General features: G+C 42.9%; 1 protein-coding gene across 1 annotated transcript in view; it reads right to left on the bottom strand.

The window, feature by feature from the left end:
• robo2 (roundabout, axon guidance receptor, homolog 2 (Drosophila)) overlaps positions 1 to 18564 on the bottom strand; it is a 157378-nt gene that overhangs the window by 50701 nt on the left and 88113 nt on the right. The window contains exons 3-5 of the mRNA XM_041046277.1: positions 7195 to 7352; positions 6916 to 7036; positions 6242 to 6380 (exon numbers count right to left, since the gene is read on the bottom strand). Coding sequence (XP_040902211.1) covers positions 6242 to 6380; positions 6916 to 7036; positions 7195 to 7352 — 418 coding nt within the window. The remainder of the gene's footprint in view (positions 1 to 6241; positions 6381 to 6915; positions 7037 to 7194; positions 7353 to 18564) is intronic.

The following is an 18564-nucleotide window of genomic DNA, read 5'->3' on the forward strand; positions in this document are numbered from 1 at the left end:
ATAGCCCCAAACACAAAGTACAGCTGGGGCTGTTGGGAATGTCACTAGTTATGCAAGTATTTAGTCATAAAGCAAAGTAGACAAACTGACACTGACGTGCAAAGAGCCATGCCTAGCATAGCTAAAAAGTATGCTGGCATGTGAGACTACAGGGCCATTGAGTTAAAATTTCCTCTAACTCTAACTAACTAGCATAAAGTTACTTAAGAATCTGTAGCTGAATGGATAATGAACAATTTAACTTCTTGTACAGATTCCCACAGATGACATCTACATGCCCGAGCCCTTGCAGTGCGCAGAGCCCACATCGCCTATGCACAAACTGGACAACATGCTTATTGTTCTTGGTCCCTTCTCCATCAATCTCTCAAAACAGTACCTTAGGCTGGTGCGTGACTTATTAGAGGGAAACATGAGCCCAATCAATCTGTAATCAACTTCCTTTATGGAATCAGCCTAGATGACAAGATGAGTGGAAATATTCAGGGATAAGAAATAGTTATGGCCACACACACATGCAAGTACACACAGCAAGGGAACAGTAGCTCTTTATTGCAACTGGATTGGGGTAGAGCTCTGTTCTCTATTAGAGGAGGAATGTAATTGCACATGTAGAGGGGCTGTGGAAAGGATAGAAGAGCCAAGTTCACCCTGCTGGACTCTCCCTCATTTTCAAACAGAAAAGGCACACTGTACACACACAGTCACACAGAGAACAAAGTATACAATCATCCAACACATATCCACACATGTGCAGAGTCATTCACTGAAGCAGGGAGATGAGGAGTGATGGGAATGTAAGCAAATGCCAAGACAAAACAGCATTTTTCTGGGTTGTCAACTCGATGGGTTTGCTGCGTGTAGAAATCTGTAACTGAGATGAAAACTTTATTGGACACACTTTAAAAGAATTACATCTAAAAAAAAATCCTCCAGATCATCTTAAAGGATTTGCCTTTAAACTGTCAGTCAGGAACACAGTCACCCGTGTTCCACTCTCAGACTTGTGCCAATTCACTCACATTAAGAGAATCTTATCTCTTGGCTGTGTGTGTCTACACTTATCCACAAAATGACTAAACCCGAGAGGATCTTATCTGCCTCTGTGTACATGTGAATGGGAGCCACAGCAGTCAGACGGTTGTGCGCCAACTCTGAGTCAGACTCAAGATACAGCCTGGTCTCTGGCCTGACTGCTCTGACACAAAGTTCCCTTTCTGCTCCATTTAGTTCTGACAGTCTGATCCAGTTTTACACCATCTGACTCCTTTGCCTCATCCTGATCAAAGGAGCCGGAGTCTACCTGTCCAGGCCTTGTCACCCATGAGAGGGAATCAATTAACCGCTATTGCTTCTCATCTTCCCTCTGTAAGGCCCTTAGCCAGAGCTCCACTCATTCTTGGCACCTCTCATGGCTTAGCAGGGTCACGGCCTTCCCTCTTGACATGCATCACCTTAGCCTGAATTAATCAAAGATCAGTTTGGCAAGATTTCAACCCTGTGGCTAGGCTGGGGGTTTGTGGAGAGCGGATTGATCCTAAATTTGTCTTTAAAAGAGTTACTTCTACTCATCACCAAGCAAGACTGGCAGCAGTGCAGTCTTTACTTAGTCAAAGTGGTTTGGAGCAGATGGAATGGTTGCGCTGGAAAATTCTGGAGACAGAGCAGGAAAAAAAGAAACAGCAAAGTACAGCTCACTGACTGATGCTTGGAAAGCAGGAAAGCACACATTCTTGCTCAGTGCATTTGTGTGAAGAACAAAGGATGGACAAACACCAAAAGCACTGAGATAGTCATAACTAACTATATATGTATATGCATATGTGTATATGTGTGTGTGTGTATTGTTATTGACACAATCGGTGTCAGTAAACCTTGAAGATAATGCCGGTTTGTCTCACCAAACCCCTTACACATGCACTCTCATAAATACCAGATGTATCCACTTATATATCAAGGGAAGTAATGGAGACAGGAACCATAGCCTGCCGCCTTTTCATTCTGCTGAGTTGCGGAGGTGAGAAATCACAGAAACTGGATGGTCAGCATAACAAAGGCGCTCCTGTCACACTAGCTTTCACAGCTCTCTCAAACAGAATGACCCACACACCTCTATCATACACAAACCCACACACACCATGAAAGGATTCAGTCAGAAAGAGAAGCTTTTCTGCTGAATGTTGCAGGGGTGGCGCTGGAGAGGTCAGCAGGGACATGGGGGCAGAATACAGATGGACTGCAAGACCAAAGGGCTCTGATAACGCACAGGAGAGGGCACAAGGGTCCAAAGCGAATGAGGAGGGAGAAGGAAACCAAATGGGGAAAGACTTGTGTCACACACTGAGCTGGTAGGCAGTGAGAGATAACACACACTGCCTACAGTCTTTTCACTGGAATTCACAGACTACGTCAGAATCTCCTCCATTTGGAGACAAAGCTCTCCTATCCTGGCTCTCTGATGTAGGAGCAGCTATTGTGTGCTTTCCCCAAGATTCTGCAAGAGATGCTTGACAGATGGATATTGATCTGATACTGATATTGATCCAAATTAAGACACTTTATCAAATAAGAAATTTGGTAAGAATTGAGCAAGCAAAACCAACCGGAAAAATATGGTCGATATTAATTTTAGCCACATTATCGAAAGAAAATATGTAGTCTAAGTCTATCAGAGTCTTCACAGTATGTTGAGAACCATGCTGCTATTCAGCTGCTTGGAGACACATGCCAAAGATTTTCCCTAGGGAAGGCACACTACTCCACCATCTGAATCTAATCGTATGTATATTGGTAAAAAGAGTGAACCCCTTTCCTGCTGGATTTATTTCTCCAGGGGAGGTTGGGTGATTTTAATATTACATGTGCTGGTCAGTGATTTTAATCCTGCCTGGAGCGCATATATGTGATTTTTTTCCCCACCAACCCTGCTAATAATTAAAACCCCAATTACCAATTGTTTTTTCAGAACACTTACCGTTCCTCTCATAATTTAGGTCTTGTCACCTTGTATTGTATTCCATTAGTTCAGCACAAGGTTTAGAGTTCTGTGTGACAATGGAGGAAGGTGAAAAGGTTTTTGTGACCTGATGGCAACAACATGCAGTTCTATTTGGGAGCCCACAAGATGAAGAAAAAAAGAAAAGCTTTTACAAGAGTAAGAACCCACAAGCTCCAAAAATGGGCTGATCTAATTTCAGATACAGGTAATTATTCTGTCTTGGCTAGTCTGCTTTAATTTCATGTGTGGTGGACTACATGTATTTAACACTATCACCTCACAGACTCCAGCTCTCTCCTTACTTTAAGCATATAATAGGAATCCAAAAAGAACCATGTGATAAATGGATAACAGGTATATTAATAATAATTTTAAAAACAATGATAATGTGAACTTGAAAATTTTGTCTCTTGAAAAAAAAATGGGTCCTGTAATTTGGCGAGTGAAATACAGTCCAGAAAGATGAGTTTTACTATCATCCCGTCCCCCTGGAATATTAATCCTGTCCGTACCAGGCTTATGTGAATTTTCTGGGAAATCTGTCCAAAATGTGTACAACAAATAAGATTTAAGGTTAAGTACCAAGTCATTAATTGTGCTGTGCTCCATACCTTGCAAAAAGAAAATATGAATGACTTGAATGCTTTAAACAACTCCTGTACACAACTTAACCTAAATATTTTCTAATTTAGAATACAGTCAGGAGCCAGTGTCAGTGTTTCTTTAACACAGAGAAATATCTAAATTCCCAATCATAATTAATCTGCCTGTAGTAAAAGTACACCTGTTGTTCCTTGACATTTTAATTTACAGGTTCTAGGTAGATACTTTGACATGTGCTAGACTGTAATTTTAATGGTTTCCCAGGGACATCTCTATGGGTTTCTCATCACAATGTATAGTGAAAAAATGGAATTGACCTACTTTATTACTCTGTAGTACCAAAGCATGTTGACGAATGTCCTCGAGTAGATAAGCTTGTTGGGTAATTAGAATTTTACAAACACAGTAAAACAACCACAGTGAGGTAAAAGAGCAGCACTGTTGTCTTCGTCCTCTAATTGAAACCATTCTTGTGCTGTCTCTATCTCCTGTTCTATCCCACAGAGACCGAAGCTAGCGCCATCCTGGCATGCTTTATGTCTATGTGCCAGTGTGTGTGTGTGTGTGTTTGCCTGGGAGGCTACTGGAGCCACTGAGCATATTAAAGACCTGTTTACTCAGCTGAGGCTCCATTTCTCTTCTTCCTAGTATAAAAGTTGCACACACGCAAACACAGACAGAAAGACACAGGCATGCGAAATGCGTGTAAAGGGACCAGCAAAGGCAAGTTGAAACAATTTGATGGTAAAGAAGGGATGGCCCTACTAAGTATCTCTCTTTCTACAGATTATCATAGTAATAAGGGCAGTGTAACCTTTTCGGATAAAGAGCAAACAAAGACCACCCCCTACTGCATATAGAGGTGCTTGATCTTTAGTCATCTTTCATTCCTATGGAGAAGACCACTACTGATACAGCTACAGAGGCCCCACGGTGTAATGTCACAAAGAACTTCTACAGTGGCTGTTTTTATTTCTTCTTCTTCAGAGCACTTACCAGTTTTCAGACTGGAAACTATTCTTGCGTGGGATTTTAAACAATTCCTCTGACAGTCAGATGGAAGCCATATTTGATGTTTATTAAGCGAGGATAAGAAGTAGAGAAAGCGGGAACAGATCGTCACTTAACAATATGAGGAGTTTTCTTTTTGGCACGCAACAAAGGCAGCAGAAAATGTCAGAATTAGAATATCGCAGGCTTCATGCTTGCTTTCTGCTTCAAAGCAAAACTGGAGAATTAAATACAGCGAGGAAAAACAAAAGTTCTCCCAATGTAATTAGAAACACTGCGATATTTATCGTTTAATAATTTTGGCAGTATCTTTTTATGTGTTCAGTTCTTCTTCCATATTCAAATAAGGCCTAAACTTCAAAGGGATGATACAGTTAGCAAGGACGCAGGCACATGACACTCATCCTACTCCATTATAAATCTGTTAATTAGTGTACAAAATGAACTCCTTATCAAAGACATGAGTAGAAATACTTGTATGTGTTTGCTTTGGCACAGTGCTCATGTCCCACTGCCCAGTGAACCAAATCCTTATCAGACACAAACAACCCGCCCACGCTCAGCTCCGCAGCTAGCCTTGAGAGATGTCAGGTCCGCTGAGTGTATGCTTTATGAGGTGATCCAAGCAGTGTGTGACTGGCCTGCTGGCTGGGGACAGAGCGCTGGTCTCTTTGAAGTCCACTCCTGACAATGACACTGCTGTTGACTGTGAGTCTAGTGACTCATGGTGAAGCAACAGGCTGACACACAGGACCCAACAAGAACAGTATCACCATATCATCAGTGGCTTTTCACAGGAAGTCAGACAGACTATAGCTTGCAATGGTGCTAGACTGTGTCTGTAAATTACAGACTTTCATTGCTTTGTCTTACATCAGTCTCTGTTTTTGCAAGCATGAGTGAATGCGTGTGTCATGTCAGCGAGGGTACACAGTCTGAATGGGGTTAAATGTGTGAGAGAGGGAGTGATTATCTCCCAGGTTTGTGAGGTGCCTGTGCCAAGATTTCACAGGAACAGCTGCACCTGTACACAGACACCTGAGGGTCACGTCAGCTGCTTTACTCTGTCTCTTCGTACCTCCTGTCATTCTACCTGTCTCTGTCTCTTTTTTCTGCTCCTCTTAGTGTCTACCTTTCAACCTGCTCACCTACCTGTCACTCAGTTTTAATTGTCTAGGTCAGTATCTGTTTGTCTTCATGCAGAGCCCTTCCTTGACATGAGACATTGTCTACCCCTGTTATGGCTGTGGGAGTTGTTTTCTGAGGCACCCAAGGGTGGAGTCATTTTACCCAGAATGTGTAATGTGCACTGTGTATAGTCTAATAGGGCTATTTATTGCCCCCCTGGCAGCAAAGCCAGGTGAGAGCTGGCAGTGTGAGTTATCATTAGATTGAAACAGTCACTCAGATTGACATCAATGCCTCCACAGGTCCTCTGCATTAAGTGCAGCCTGCCACATCAGCACTACACACACAAACACACACACACATGGGTATGCAAAGAAGAACACACACTCCAAACTGGCAGCTCATTTACTATAACAGAGGAAAGAGTGGAAATTATATTTTCACTATCTTAAGAAACTTGAAATAGCGCCTTTTCTAAAATATTCCTGTACACGTGCTTACCTCCCACGAGGAACGTCACTATCATCTTTCCTCCAGCGTACATTGGGTTGGGGGTCTCCTTGTACCTGGCAGCGAAACTCCACTGCCTCGTCTTCCAGGACCACCTGGTTGATGGGCCTCCGGAGGAAGGTTGGTCGTTCTGGCACAGAGAAAAAAGATAGATCTTTTCAGTATGTCACTTTGAATATACAGTAAGTGTATTATTCCACATAGAATTCTTCATTCTTAAGTCTTCATACGGAACGATCCCCTATTTAATAACTCTCTAATAATAATGTCTAATAAATTGTATTCTGTTCATTAGCATACTGCAATCACTTGTGATTTTTGTTTTCCCATGATCATTACATGGTCAAAAAAATATAACAATAGAACTGAGGCACTGACTGAACTCATAAATGGCTCCTCTGACAATATAGGAACTGAGGTTTCTTTCAACTAACCTATTCATTATACTTCATTCTCACTCTCTGTAACCTCTTGACAGCTTAATGGCTAAATATCAAATATGACGTACAGTACATGTGCTCCATATTGTATGTAATGATAATCGAGGATTAAAAGTCAACAGTGACAACGCTTCCCCTGAAAGTGTCCCTACTTTTGAGCTTGACGTATGTACTGTTGCATCACTGAAGAGGAAGTTTCAGGAGAACTGGAGAAATAAAACTTACCAAACACTGTGACTTGTGCAGTCTCGCTGTCTCTTTCTCCAACCATGTTGGTGCCCACACAGATGTACATGCCAGCGTCACTCTTTTTTGTGTTAGAGATCATTAGTTTTCCTCCTCGAATCTAAAAAAAAACAAAACAAAACAATTTCCCTTAAATACACACATACTACATTTTGATTTTTTCCCACTGTCTCACAAATTTCTTCTCTTTTTCTCTTCATCACACCGAAATCCTTCCTATTCAGTCCGGTTATTAAAACAGTTGGCAACGATACTTACAGTGATCCTGTCATCCTTGTCATCAATTCGCACTTTGTCTTTCTTCCAGTAGATGGTGGGTTCAGGATGGCCTCTGGGAGGAACACACTCAAGGATTGCTGGCTCTCCTGCTGCCACCACCACGTCTGTGGGGTTTTGTCTGAAGTCATCTCGCAGCACTGTGGGAAAACAGAAGGAAATGGATCAGGAAGAGTACGGTTGTGTCGTACAAAATATTCAAGTTCACTATTTTTCAGATTTCTTTGTATGTATTAAGCTCTCTGTAAAACACAGCGTGAATGCATGCAGCATTCATTGTGGCTATTTAAATGGGATGTGCAGCTTCATCTGACTAGGCAAGCACAAGTGAAAGCTAATTGGAGCTAATGGAGGTCCCTGTGGAGGTAGTAGAACAAACAGAGGCAGAATGCCCTGAAGCCTGGTGTCATTCACATGTGAGAGCTCACAGGGGTGCAACACCGCTTCACTTTGCTAGCATGTACACACACTTGCACTTACACACAACCAGATATGTGCTAACGCACACAAAAAAAAAACAGTGGGTGGTCTGAGGAACAACTGAGGCCCTGTATCTAATCACCCTCAGGTAGGCCTTTCATCACAGAGATAGCCTCTCAGCCTGCACAGTGCTCAGTGAGACACACAAAACCAGCTCATTATCAAACAACAAAAGCTGATGTCACACACGAAAACAAACCTATGAACACAGAAATGTAAATGTGAAAGCACAAAAATACACAAACATAACTAACTGTAAGAAATTAAACTCTCAGTTAATGGTGTATTAACAGCAGGATACAACTTCCATACCAATGAGTGAACATAAAAAAATACCTAATACAATCAAAAAAAGGTTTAAAGGGAAAAAAAACTGGGGGTCACTCTGACTCTCCTGCTGTGTGTGCTCAAACAGATCACTCTCCATTTGATCTACAATAAATCTAATCCATGGAGAAACACTTTAGGAATTTCAGCTTTAGCACTGTGTCCGTCCATGCAGCAGCAAAGGACATGTGATTTCTCTGATGGATAAAAGGACTGAGCTTGTTGGAGAATGTTTGAAGATGCTTGAGGAGGGCTAAATTAAGGGCAGCACCACAGGTCCTTATGTAAATTCCACATGCACAGGGGACAATGGCAGGGAGGGCCGGGATTATAAGAGGGGATAACTGGTCCCTGCGCTCCAGGCTTCTCTCATCTCTTCATTCACTCTTCTTACCCTCTCTACAGAAAGCAGAGCAGCCATTGTCTTCTTATTTATTTATTTAGACCAAGGGGAAGCAGGGCGAAGGAATGGAGGAAGCTTTCAACCCAATTATCCTGGGGATGCACATGGGTACGGAGTGGGACTTTTGTGTGACATGAATTCAAATGAAACCTTTACACAGGAGTGATAGGAGAGAATATAGAAGAGGTAGAAGTGGAGGTTTTCTCTCTCCCATGCAGGGCTGCCCTCTAATCTAAAGAGCTAAGGTAATTAGCCAGCTCCAGAGTGGCAGACCCCCTGGCCTGGGTGGGCATAACAGCCACCACCACTGGGCTCTCAGTATTTGCATTACAAACAGAGGTCCTGCTGTTTAAAATCATAGCCTGGTTTGGACCATACACTGCCTGTTGTTTTCAAGATCACATTGGATTTAATTGCTCCTTTCCATTCATTGCTGATAGCACCCATGGGATTTTGTCAGAATCAATTTCCTTTGAAACAGAACAGTGACAAAAGAAACACTGGTTAGGTGCATCATTACGGTGCTTGTGCCATGCTGTCTAATCTAATCTAATACTACACAGTACGTCACAGTAAATGCACCCCTACACTGCAGTCTAAATAAATACACAAATAGTAGAAACAAAAAAAAAAAAAAAAAAAAAACATGAGTTGCCACACACCACAGCAGATAAAATGCAACATACACACACTTGTTGAGGACAGGATAAACAAGCAGCTACATGCAAACAAACAGATGATGACAAACAACACGGGTCAAGGGATTATGCCCTGTGTGTTGGTTCAGGGCTTGCTAATACGAAGACTCTGAACAGATACATTTGCTAAGTAAATGAGGGGAGGGGCAAATCCAAATACACTTTAGTACACTATCTAATCCTAACTACAAGGCCACAGGCATCAAGGTCAACCTCCTACGGATAAAACACACAACTCAAATATTCATCCCCTCAGTGTAAGGTCTGCGTTGCACAATTACAGTATGAGCATGTGTGTCTTGCATGGTTGCCTGCAGGCACCTCCATGAGCTAAACTACAGTATGTGAGGGATCATAAGGAAAGTGAATATTTTCACTTCCATATTACAATCATAACATGGCTGTTGTCTCTGTTAAGCCATGTGAGGTGGATTTTATATGAGTGTATCGTTTCATGGGTCTGTGTATTTGCTGTCAGAAACTGAACTCTGGCTCCAACTCTGAGACCCTGTAGGCATTCAGGCACGAATCATCCGACAGACGTAAGGTAATTGCCTTTCTATCCCCCTGAAACTCTCTACTCTTCTTCCACGGAAAACATCTTACCTCCCATGGAGTTCCAGCAGGCCCCAAACTCTGCCGCCTTGCTAACTTGCTTATTAATATTTATATATTTTTACATTTACACCTCTCTGTTGGCAAGTGCTACATCTGTCAATCCGGCTGCAGGCTAAAAAGAACCCATATCTGAAAAATATTAATCTGCCTTTGCCTCGCATATTTTATTTATTTATTTATTTCCCCAAATATCAGAGGAGTGGGCTGATTTGAATGAAGGAGCAGCAGGCAGGGGGCAAAGCATGGCAAATTTGCAGCTCCTTCAGCTGGCACTGTTTCAACACCTTGAACTTAAAGGGGAAGGATTCAGGTTGCAACTTGCACTGTGAAACAGCCACGGGGTTGAAAGTAGAAGTCTTTGCCAAAATAAAAACACAAAGTAGACACCCACACAGTTACTTTGTAAACCAGATTGCCCTACATTGGCAGGGGGGGCCTGTGCCAGCAACCATTAGGGAGGTCTACGTGTGTGTGTGTTCTAACCTAAGATAGACTCAGCATGTAAAAAATCAGCCGGACATAGATACATGACAGTACAAAGGCCCGGCCTCATAGCGCAGGGATGGCAGGGCAAGGACAGGATGAGAGGAGATATTTTGTACAGTGCGCCCTCTTCTCCCACCCAAGATATTACTCAGTGGAGGGTGACACTGCTTGTCGGTAAGATTAGTGGGGAGCCTTGACTGAAGCTTCCAGCCAGCATACTGAGATAAGTGCTGACAAACACAGTCACCTACAGGAGCGTTCCCAGCTTTGGTTCACAAAGGTTGCACTCGCTGCCACAACACCACAGACCGATGTCTAAAATCCAATTTTTTTTCTCCTCAGTTCTGACATTCTCGTCACTTTGACATTCAACACACACACACACAAACCTGACGAACTGTGAGGCATTCTTAAAAGCTGTAGGGCTAGGTATCTATTTGTAATACTGCAAATGTGGATGTTTGTGGCTGTTATTATTTTTCCCTCCCTATTTACTGCAGAAAAAGCTTTCATAAATATTCTCCTGGGTCAGGGGCTAAGAAACACAGAGAGAGATTACAACAGCTAGAAGCCCGGGGCCATAACTTGGTACCCAGACCTACCACCTTCTACCCACACTCTGATTAGAAAATAAACCATGCACACACACACACACACACACACACACACACACACACACACACACACACACACACACACACACACACACACACACACACACACACACACACACACACACACACACACACACAAACAGGGAGAGCTGTAGAGAGGTAGCTCCAAGCCATAATATCATTTCATTCGAGAGCTTTTTGCGCTTCATCCGGCAGAGTGCTATTACAATACTGCCATTTTCAATTCCACCCTTAGAGAAGAGAGACAATATATATGTCACTTGACAAAACATACCAAACCTACTCTATGTGCTGTCATTGGTGTTTTGTATTACTGTTGACGCTGAGGGCAGGAGAAGGATAATGCCACACGATATAATACTGCACTGTGAAAGGAGATGCGCTCCATTTGTCTGGATGCAAGCCTTTTCTCCTACTCTGACTCCCTCATTTGCCCTCCCACCGGCCACAGCTAACCTTTGCCCCCCATCCAGATGCAGAAATTACCCCCTCAGCAGGCAGGCAAGCAGTAGGATCACACATATCCCCTATATTCCTCCACTGAGGGGTTGCAGGTCAGACCAGAGAAACAGCTGCAAAAATATGGCCGTCTGGCGGAGCCTAAGGCTGTGCCTCCTCTGAGAACTGAGAAGAGACTCTCATCATTATCACAACTCATCATCATCTCTCTCTCTGTCTTAGTCTCTCCCACCGCCATCAGAGGTCATTCTTTGCCTTTCTTTTTCTTCATCTTCTCAGTTCATATATATATATATATTTTTTGCAATCCCACAAAGTTGTCCCATGCGTTGCGTCTTGCCCTCCCCACTTTCTTTCACTGACTTGTCAGTGCTCTCTCTGCACTGACTGCAGATGAGGTTCTGCAGATGAAGCCATATACATGCACAACCAATCATTCTCCATAGACCATGGCCAAGCCTGATATGATCTCCACCACCACTCTCCCTATCTGCAAATCCTGGGCTAAGGGATTGTAAATAACACTGTCACTTTCACAGATAAGATGCAGGAAATATGGAAAAGAGTGAAGGTAAAGAGAATCATATGGCTGGCAGTGATATCATAGGGGGGAGAAATCACAGGTGGTGATATCTTATGAAATGTGCATCTTTAATAGAGCCTTGGAGGGAATAAAAGAGACGGAGCATGTGTGCTCTTGTGAGAACGCTGAGAGAAAAGAGGCAAGGCATAACAGAACACAACAGGGGATGACGAGAGGATGCCTGATCAAGGTCAAACTGAGGAGGTGGTGAGGAGTACAAAGGTGTTGAATAGATGGGGCTGACTGTAAATGAATGGAGTACATTCCATCAAACTCATGCTGCATACTGTGCTTCCACCTATGATTCAGTAGATAAGCCTAAACAAACATCCTTATTTAAACAGCAGCCCTGTTCAAAGCTCGTTTTTCAAACTGCAACCCTAATTTGGCCTAACAAGCCCCTGGGCAGCACAGTAATGACAGTAAGACCACAGTGGGCGATTCTGCTGGCCGATCCAGGAAAAATGTGTGGCACTGCTCCTGAGAAACAATATAATTAACTCTTAATGAACCTCTTTCCTTTACACCCTTTAACAATACCAACAGACACACATACATACACATTCACACAGACACACACACACACACACAATTCAATTTAGCCTAATCCATGTTTTATGGTAATGTATAGCTCATTAAAATGTTAGTTAAAAACTCATTAAAATTCACTTGAAGAAGTAATGGCTTCATTACAGTAATATGCTGAAAAGCAAAGAAAAAGACAAGTAAGGACAAGGAGAAGAAAGACAGAATAGAGCGACAGCTTTCTAATCACTTAATTGTTTCTAAAATGGAATACATTTGCATAATAAATAGTGATGTGCTGTATCCTCCTTCTATCTTTTCCCATTCTCGTAGCACTCAGTAATTAACAGGCTACAATTAAAGACGCATTTGCCCCAAAATGATTCTGGTGGTCAGTCCAGCTTTCATTCTGTTGTCTTGTTTATGGTCATGAATGTGTTGGGGGGGCTTGGCAAATGCACGCAGTGTGCTGAAACTGGAGCTGGCTGATACTGACGAACAATGTGCCCATGGGTCTTTGTGCCGGCTCAGATAAGGCATGATGTTGTGCTGATGCTTGTGCTCAGTGCAGAATGGACACTTTACAGCCGGAAGGGGGAGTAAGACGTGAAGGAAGGAGAGGAAGGCGGGGTGGGTGGGTTGGTTGGGTGGGCGGGGGCGGGGGTTGTAGATGAGAGTGGGATTGATTTCCTGCCAATTCCAGCACAGAGACAGCACAGACAGAGGTAGTGAGGCATCATGATAGAGCAGGTGGGTCTGCTTCTGCATCGAGTAAAGGAAGAGGGTAAAGGAAGTAAAGTGAGAGGAAGGAAAGGAGAGGGTGTAGAGCACTCAGGCAGACAGGCAAATGTCTCCTGTTAATGTCTTCTCTCTGGGAAATTAGTCCCCTACTGCATCAGTCCTGTCTGAAAATGACAGATCATATTGTAAAGAAGATGCTAGGAGTTTGTAATTACGAGTGTAATGGTGCTCTGCCAGAGAATGTGCAGGCATGTTGAGAGCTCAATCTTGTGCTGTACTTCGGAACATTTGGAAAAGCAAGCTCTTTTTAGCATGTGGAAAAACTGCTTTCCTCTACATCTTGCTATGACCGGATATATTGATTCTCATCAAGAATAAAATTCAGTAAAAACAAGTTGGCATGGTTTCCTTATAGTCTGGGATGTAAATTCAACTTTAATGGTCTCTGGGCCTCAAACGTCTGGGGAGACTCAGGCAAAGACGCATCACTTTGAATCAGCACTATGTAAAATGTTAGAAGCATGGGTCTCTCATTAACTCTGACTTTTTGGTTATGAGTTACCAAACAACGGGACTCTAATGCCGCCCTCAGCCTCATATTTATTATGTCTGGGAGAACCCACAGGTCTTAGAAGGGAAAATTAAAGGCATACTCACTGAACGTTCCCCTTGTGACTAAAAACTTAATTTTCTAAACACACAGAACAAAATACCAATCTGCCATCTCGTTCTCCTCTTCGAACACCTCAGTGTCTTAATATCTCATTATTTTTCATCCTCACCCTCCTTCTCTCACCTGCAGCATTATAGTTAATATGTATAACCCCCCATAGTTTTCCCATGTAGCTATTCAAGTGTAACAGATGTCACAAGTCCAGCTGTGACACAGAGTGGAACAATGTTAGAAGTCACTAGGATTGAAATTTCCTGGATTTCCTGAAAAAAGACAAACAAAATCTCTGAAATGCTGTTTATATGTGTATGTGTATGTGTGTGTTGGAGTGTGTATCTTCTGTATGTTTGTGTGGGCTCTGGCCTAATGACATTGAGGCAGTGACCTTCCACAGGGAAAGATAATCCCCTGGATGCTGCTGAACTGTGTCCAGGCTGAGAGAACAGGGCTGGATTCTCTCAGACACTACACAAACACACACACAAGTGAACATACACACAGACGCTGAGCTGTTTATCCGGCGTGGCACGCTTACACAGGCATCTCTGGTGAAAATGAAACCCATGCAGGCCAGTTCCGCAGTCCACTGTGCGTATCTTCGTATAATCTTTAATAGCTTCCCCCTCTTTTTCTTTATGCCATCCTATTTGCTGCAGCTCCTTCCGTGTCTATTTTATTGTTTTGGTCTGTAATTGGATTGGCAGTAACGGCAGGCAGAGAGCCGTTAGGAGCTTGTAAAAGGTGTCACTCTGCAATGGCAGCCCCGTTTTAATTAAGCTCTCGGCTGGAGTTGAGCAGCTTTTATCATGCTTGGCCTGATGAGCCCCAAGTGCAAGTGTGCTCCACACCATACTGCAGGACAAGCAGAAGGAGGAAAGGAGGCATTCACAACAGCTGTAGATAGCCCAGTTTACTGTATTCAGCTATCCTCCCTAGACACCAATCTACATGCCTGGACCACAAAGATACTGGGAGACTTCATAAAAATTCAGCATGTTCATGTGTGTTTGTGTGTGTGCCAGTACTGTGTCTCCTTGTGCTCATTGTGACAGGGCCCCACCCATCAGTGGTGTGCAGTCATGTGTGTATTGGTGCAGATGCAGAGCCAGCCCAACAACATGGCGGCAGCAAATGGGCACAAACTTGAATCTAAACAAACGGAATAGCATAGCAATCTCACACACTACTGCAGAAAATTCTAAGCTAATCCTACTTTACTGTCCGACAGCCTGTGTGTGTGTCTGTGTGTGTGTGTGTGTGTGTGTGTGTAAATCTGCATGTGGGGCTGTTGCTGTAGGCAGTGTTGTACGTGGCATAATGATTAGAGAGGTGTTCATCACAGCCCTTCCTTGCCTCTTCCCCCCTCCTCAATCCTCCTAATGGCCTCCTCAGATCATCTTTCCCTCAATCAATACTGCCTGAAAGGAAGAATCCCTCACCTAAGGACACTTTGTTCCCCACTGTAGATCACAGGTGACACATTTTCCATACCAGGAATCATCCGGTGGCTCTGGATCAGAACCTTACAGAGGACTTTGAACCAGTTCTGATATCCATCAAATGTAAAGGTCTGGTCATTTTCTGTGTGGGTGGCTTGGGCAGGGGCTGATACAGTTAGATTTGTGAGCAGAGGAAGGCTAAGGTCTGTCCGTGTGGCAAACAGAAAGAAAGCAACAGATAAGGCAGGTGTTAAATCACATGCAGCCGAGATGCAGAGACATTTAAAGAGATTTATTGATCACTTTATAGATCTTAACTCTTGAGGAAGAGCAAAAATTAAACTGGATGCGGAGATGACCTTTACAACAGCCTCACCCATGGATAGGGATTTCTTTTCCCCATCTCCATATCCCAGAGTGTATATATGTAAGCTGTTTATGACGGAGGGGGAAGGAGCCACTCACCATTTAGTCAGAATGTGCATCTGAAAATTCCCCTCAGTACAACCAGCACTACTATCATCCTGGAGATGTGTTATATATTTTATGTGTGTCTGCTGAAGCATGATTGAATGCTGCACATAATATCTAAATACTTGGAATAAATCGTTGCAGTGATGCTGCCTGCTCAGCAAATCACTGCTACATTAGGCTCACCCAAGTACCACACTCATACACATACAAATTACAACTTCAAGTGGCTATGCTGTGCAGTCTGCCAGTTTGTATGGAAAGCAGTTGCCCTGCACACGGCAGAGCAATGCACCAACAGCACTAATAACAAACTGATCACTCTATGTTGTTCGTAAATTGAAGGTACGCTTACATGCAGTCCATTACATTACTCAGATAAAAAAAAAAAATAATAATAATTTAAGACAACAAACTTGCAATGCACACAGAAGATTTACGTAATAGCTGATTCACATGTTTGTGTATTTACATCTGATGTGAAAGACTTCAGGGTGTGTGCTGAGATGCTTTGACACTAACTAGCTTAGCAGAGCATTTAAATGATTTATTGAAGCTATAGCTTCTCTGGCGTCATTCTGTGGAAGAGCTCTGCATCTTGAGAGAATCCACATGACAGTCCAGTTGCTTATTTCGCAATCCAATTCGTGTTAATTACATTACAGAGGAGTAATTGTGTTAGTTCCATCTGTAATCAGCTTACTGCCTCAGTGCAGCTGGATATACCTGTATACCAGGCTTATGTAACCTGCGTGCTAATGGGGGGAATTTCATTCATTTCAGGGCATGGAGTAAAACCCAGGATACTTATTCAGGTAATCTGGCATGCTGGAACTGCCAGTCTGTATGTAATAACCCTGGTTAGTGTGTGTGTGTGTTTGTGTGTGTGTGTGTGAAAGAGAGAGAGAGAGAGAGAGAGAGAGTCAATCCATGCTCATATTATCATGCAAATGGAAAACAATCTGAAACACACCACTGGCTGCCATGCTCAGGATCAGTGCAGAGCACTGTGTCTAAACCATTCCCGCTTTGCCCCTCAGCCCTCCCTTTTTTTTTTTTTTAAACCTCTCCATTTCTTTCCTCTTAGTTTATCCCACCCCCATTAAATTTTCTCAGGCACCACATCAAAAAGGCAGATTAAACAGTACTGTTTCATACTGTGTTGGTACTACAAACTTGTCCAATACATCTCTGTAGGCTTCAGATCTGAGGTTAATCATTTAGGCAAAGGAGCAAAGTTAATGAGGCAACTTCTAATCCGAAGCTATGTGGAGTTCTGTCAACAGTATTGACTGCACTGCAGATGGGATAAGATATCGTTGGAGGGCACCGATGACCTACATAGCAAGGACAAGACAGTGGCTCAACAGCCGCACAGCACAGTGATCCCATAGCTCTCCAGGGCACAGATTCTGCAGCAAAGACAACACGAAAAAAAGGACACTGTGTGTGTGTTTGTATCTAAGCTGTGTGTGTGTGTGTGTGTGTGTGTGTGTGTGTGTGTGCGCATGGGAAAGCATTTCCACTTCCACCCACGCAGTGTCCTTTATCTTTACAGTCCCCAGCTTTCATATCTCCCAGCACGAAAATCCAGTTTGCAACCAGCTATATACTATTGTTACCACTAGCTGCTGTGCAACACACAATCAATACTGATTCCACCTGGCAATTAGCTAATAATTCAATGAGCTAGAACTACTGAGGCAGAACTGCTAAAGATAGAAGGTGGGAAGGGGGTGGAGTGAGTATGGCTGTGGTCTGCCACATGTCTGCTGTCAATGATGCTCATGAGTGTTTGATACTGAAGCTGTGTGCATGTGTCTACTAAAAGGGAGGCAATAAAATCAAGTGTCATTCTACAGAGAACATTAAGGACATTAAGGACACAATAAGCAACAAGGCTTTATTACTCTACCAAGAGTGGGATTTAAATTTTCAAGTCAAATTTTAGACATGAAGTAGTCACTGGGAATCGGTAATATTGGTAATGCATACCCAATGAATTAATTCCAATTAATTGCGAGGATAACTTGAGGTGTATTTTAGTCAACTGTACAACTCAACATACAGCATTTTGAGAATTAAGTTAGTAAAACATGACACAGTTCTTCCTAAGAAGTCATTAAGAAATTACAGGCAAGTCAGATAAAATGTTACTGAACTATCTTATTTTGTATCTTAAAATACACAGTACATACGTAATACTGATGTCATTGCACAGACTTTTCACAGTAAACGTAGACCTTGAACCACCATCCTAATATCGGTTTAAATCTGAAAACGGTTCTCCTAATGCTTGGATCAAAGGTGACTATTTTTGCCATTTAAGACAGAAGGCACACTTTTATTTCTCTGATTAGTTCCAGGTCCTTGAAAGGTCACTGTGATACACTTACATCTGAAATCGTCATGCCTAACCTCAGAAAGCGGGACGTTGGGGAGCCATTAGGGGGGGACTTCTGTAGCCGGGGTGGACATTTAATGTGGCTGCAGACACCACTTGAGCTGTTTCTTGCCTCTGCTGGAATCCCTGATAGCACACAGACACTGCACTCTCAGATCAGTGGGGGTGGTTGACACACATATCTCTGATACAGGCACACATATAAAACTCACATACACACACATACTGATGCTGTAAACCCCCCGTATGTCTGAACACCGAAACAACCAGACGCACTGTCCCCTGGGTAATGAAGGAGCACTGTGAGACTGTGGTTGCTGTAAAACCCAATTAGTGTGTGTGGTTTTATCAGTTCTCTCAGTTAGAGCTACACATACAGATAACAGCTTCCACAAGATGGTGTTGCCTGT

The sequence above is a fragment of the Toxotes jaculatrix genome, chromosome 9 (genome assembly GCF_017976425.1).
Source record: "Toxotes jaculatrix isolate fToxJac2 chromosome 9, fToxJac2.pri, whole genome shotgun sequence".
In the NCBI taxonomy this organism is placed as follows: domain Eukaryota; kingdom Metazoa; phylum Chordata; class Actinopteri; family Toxotidae; genus Toxotes; species Toxotes jaculatrix.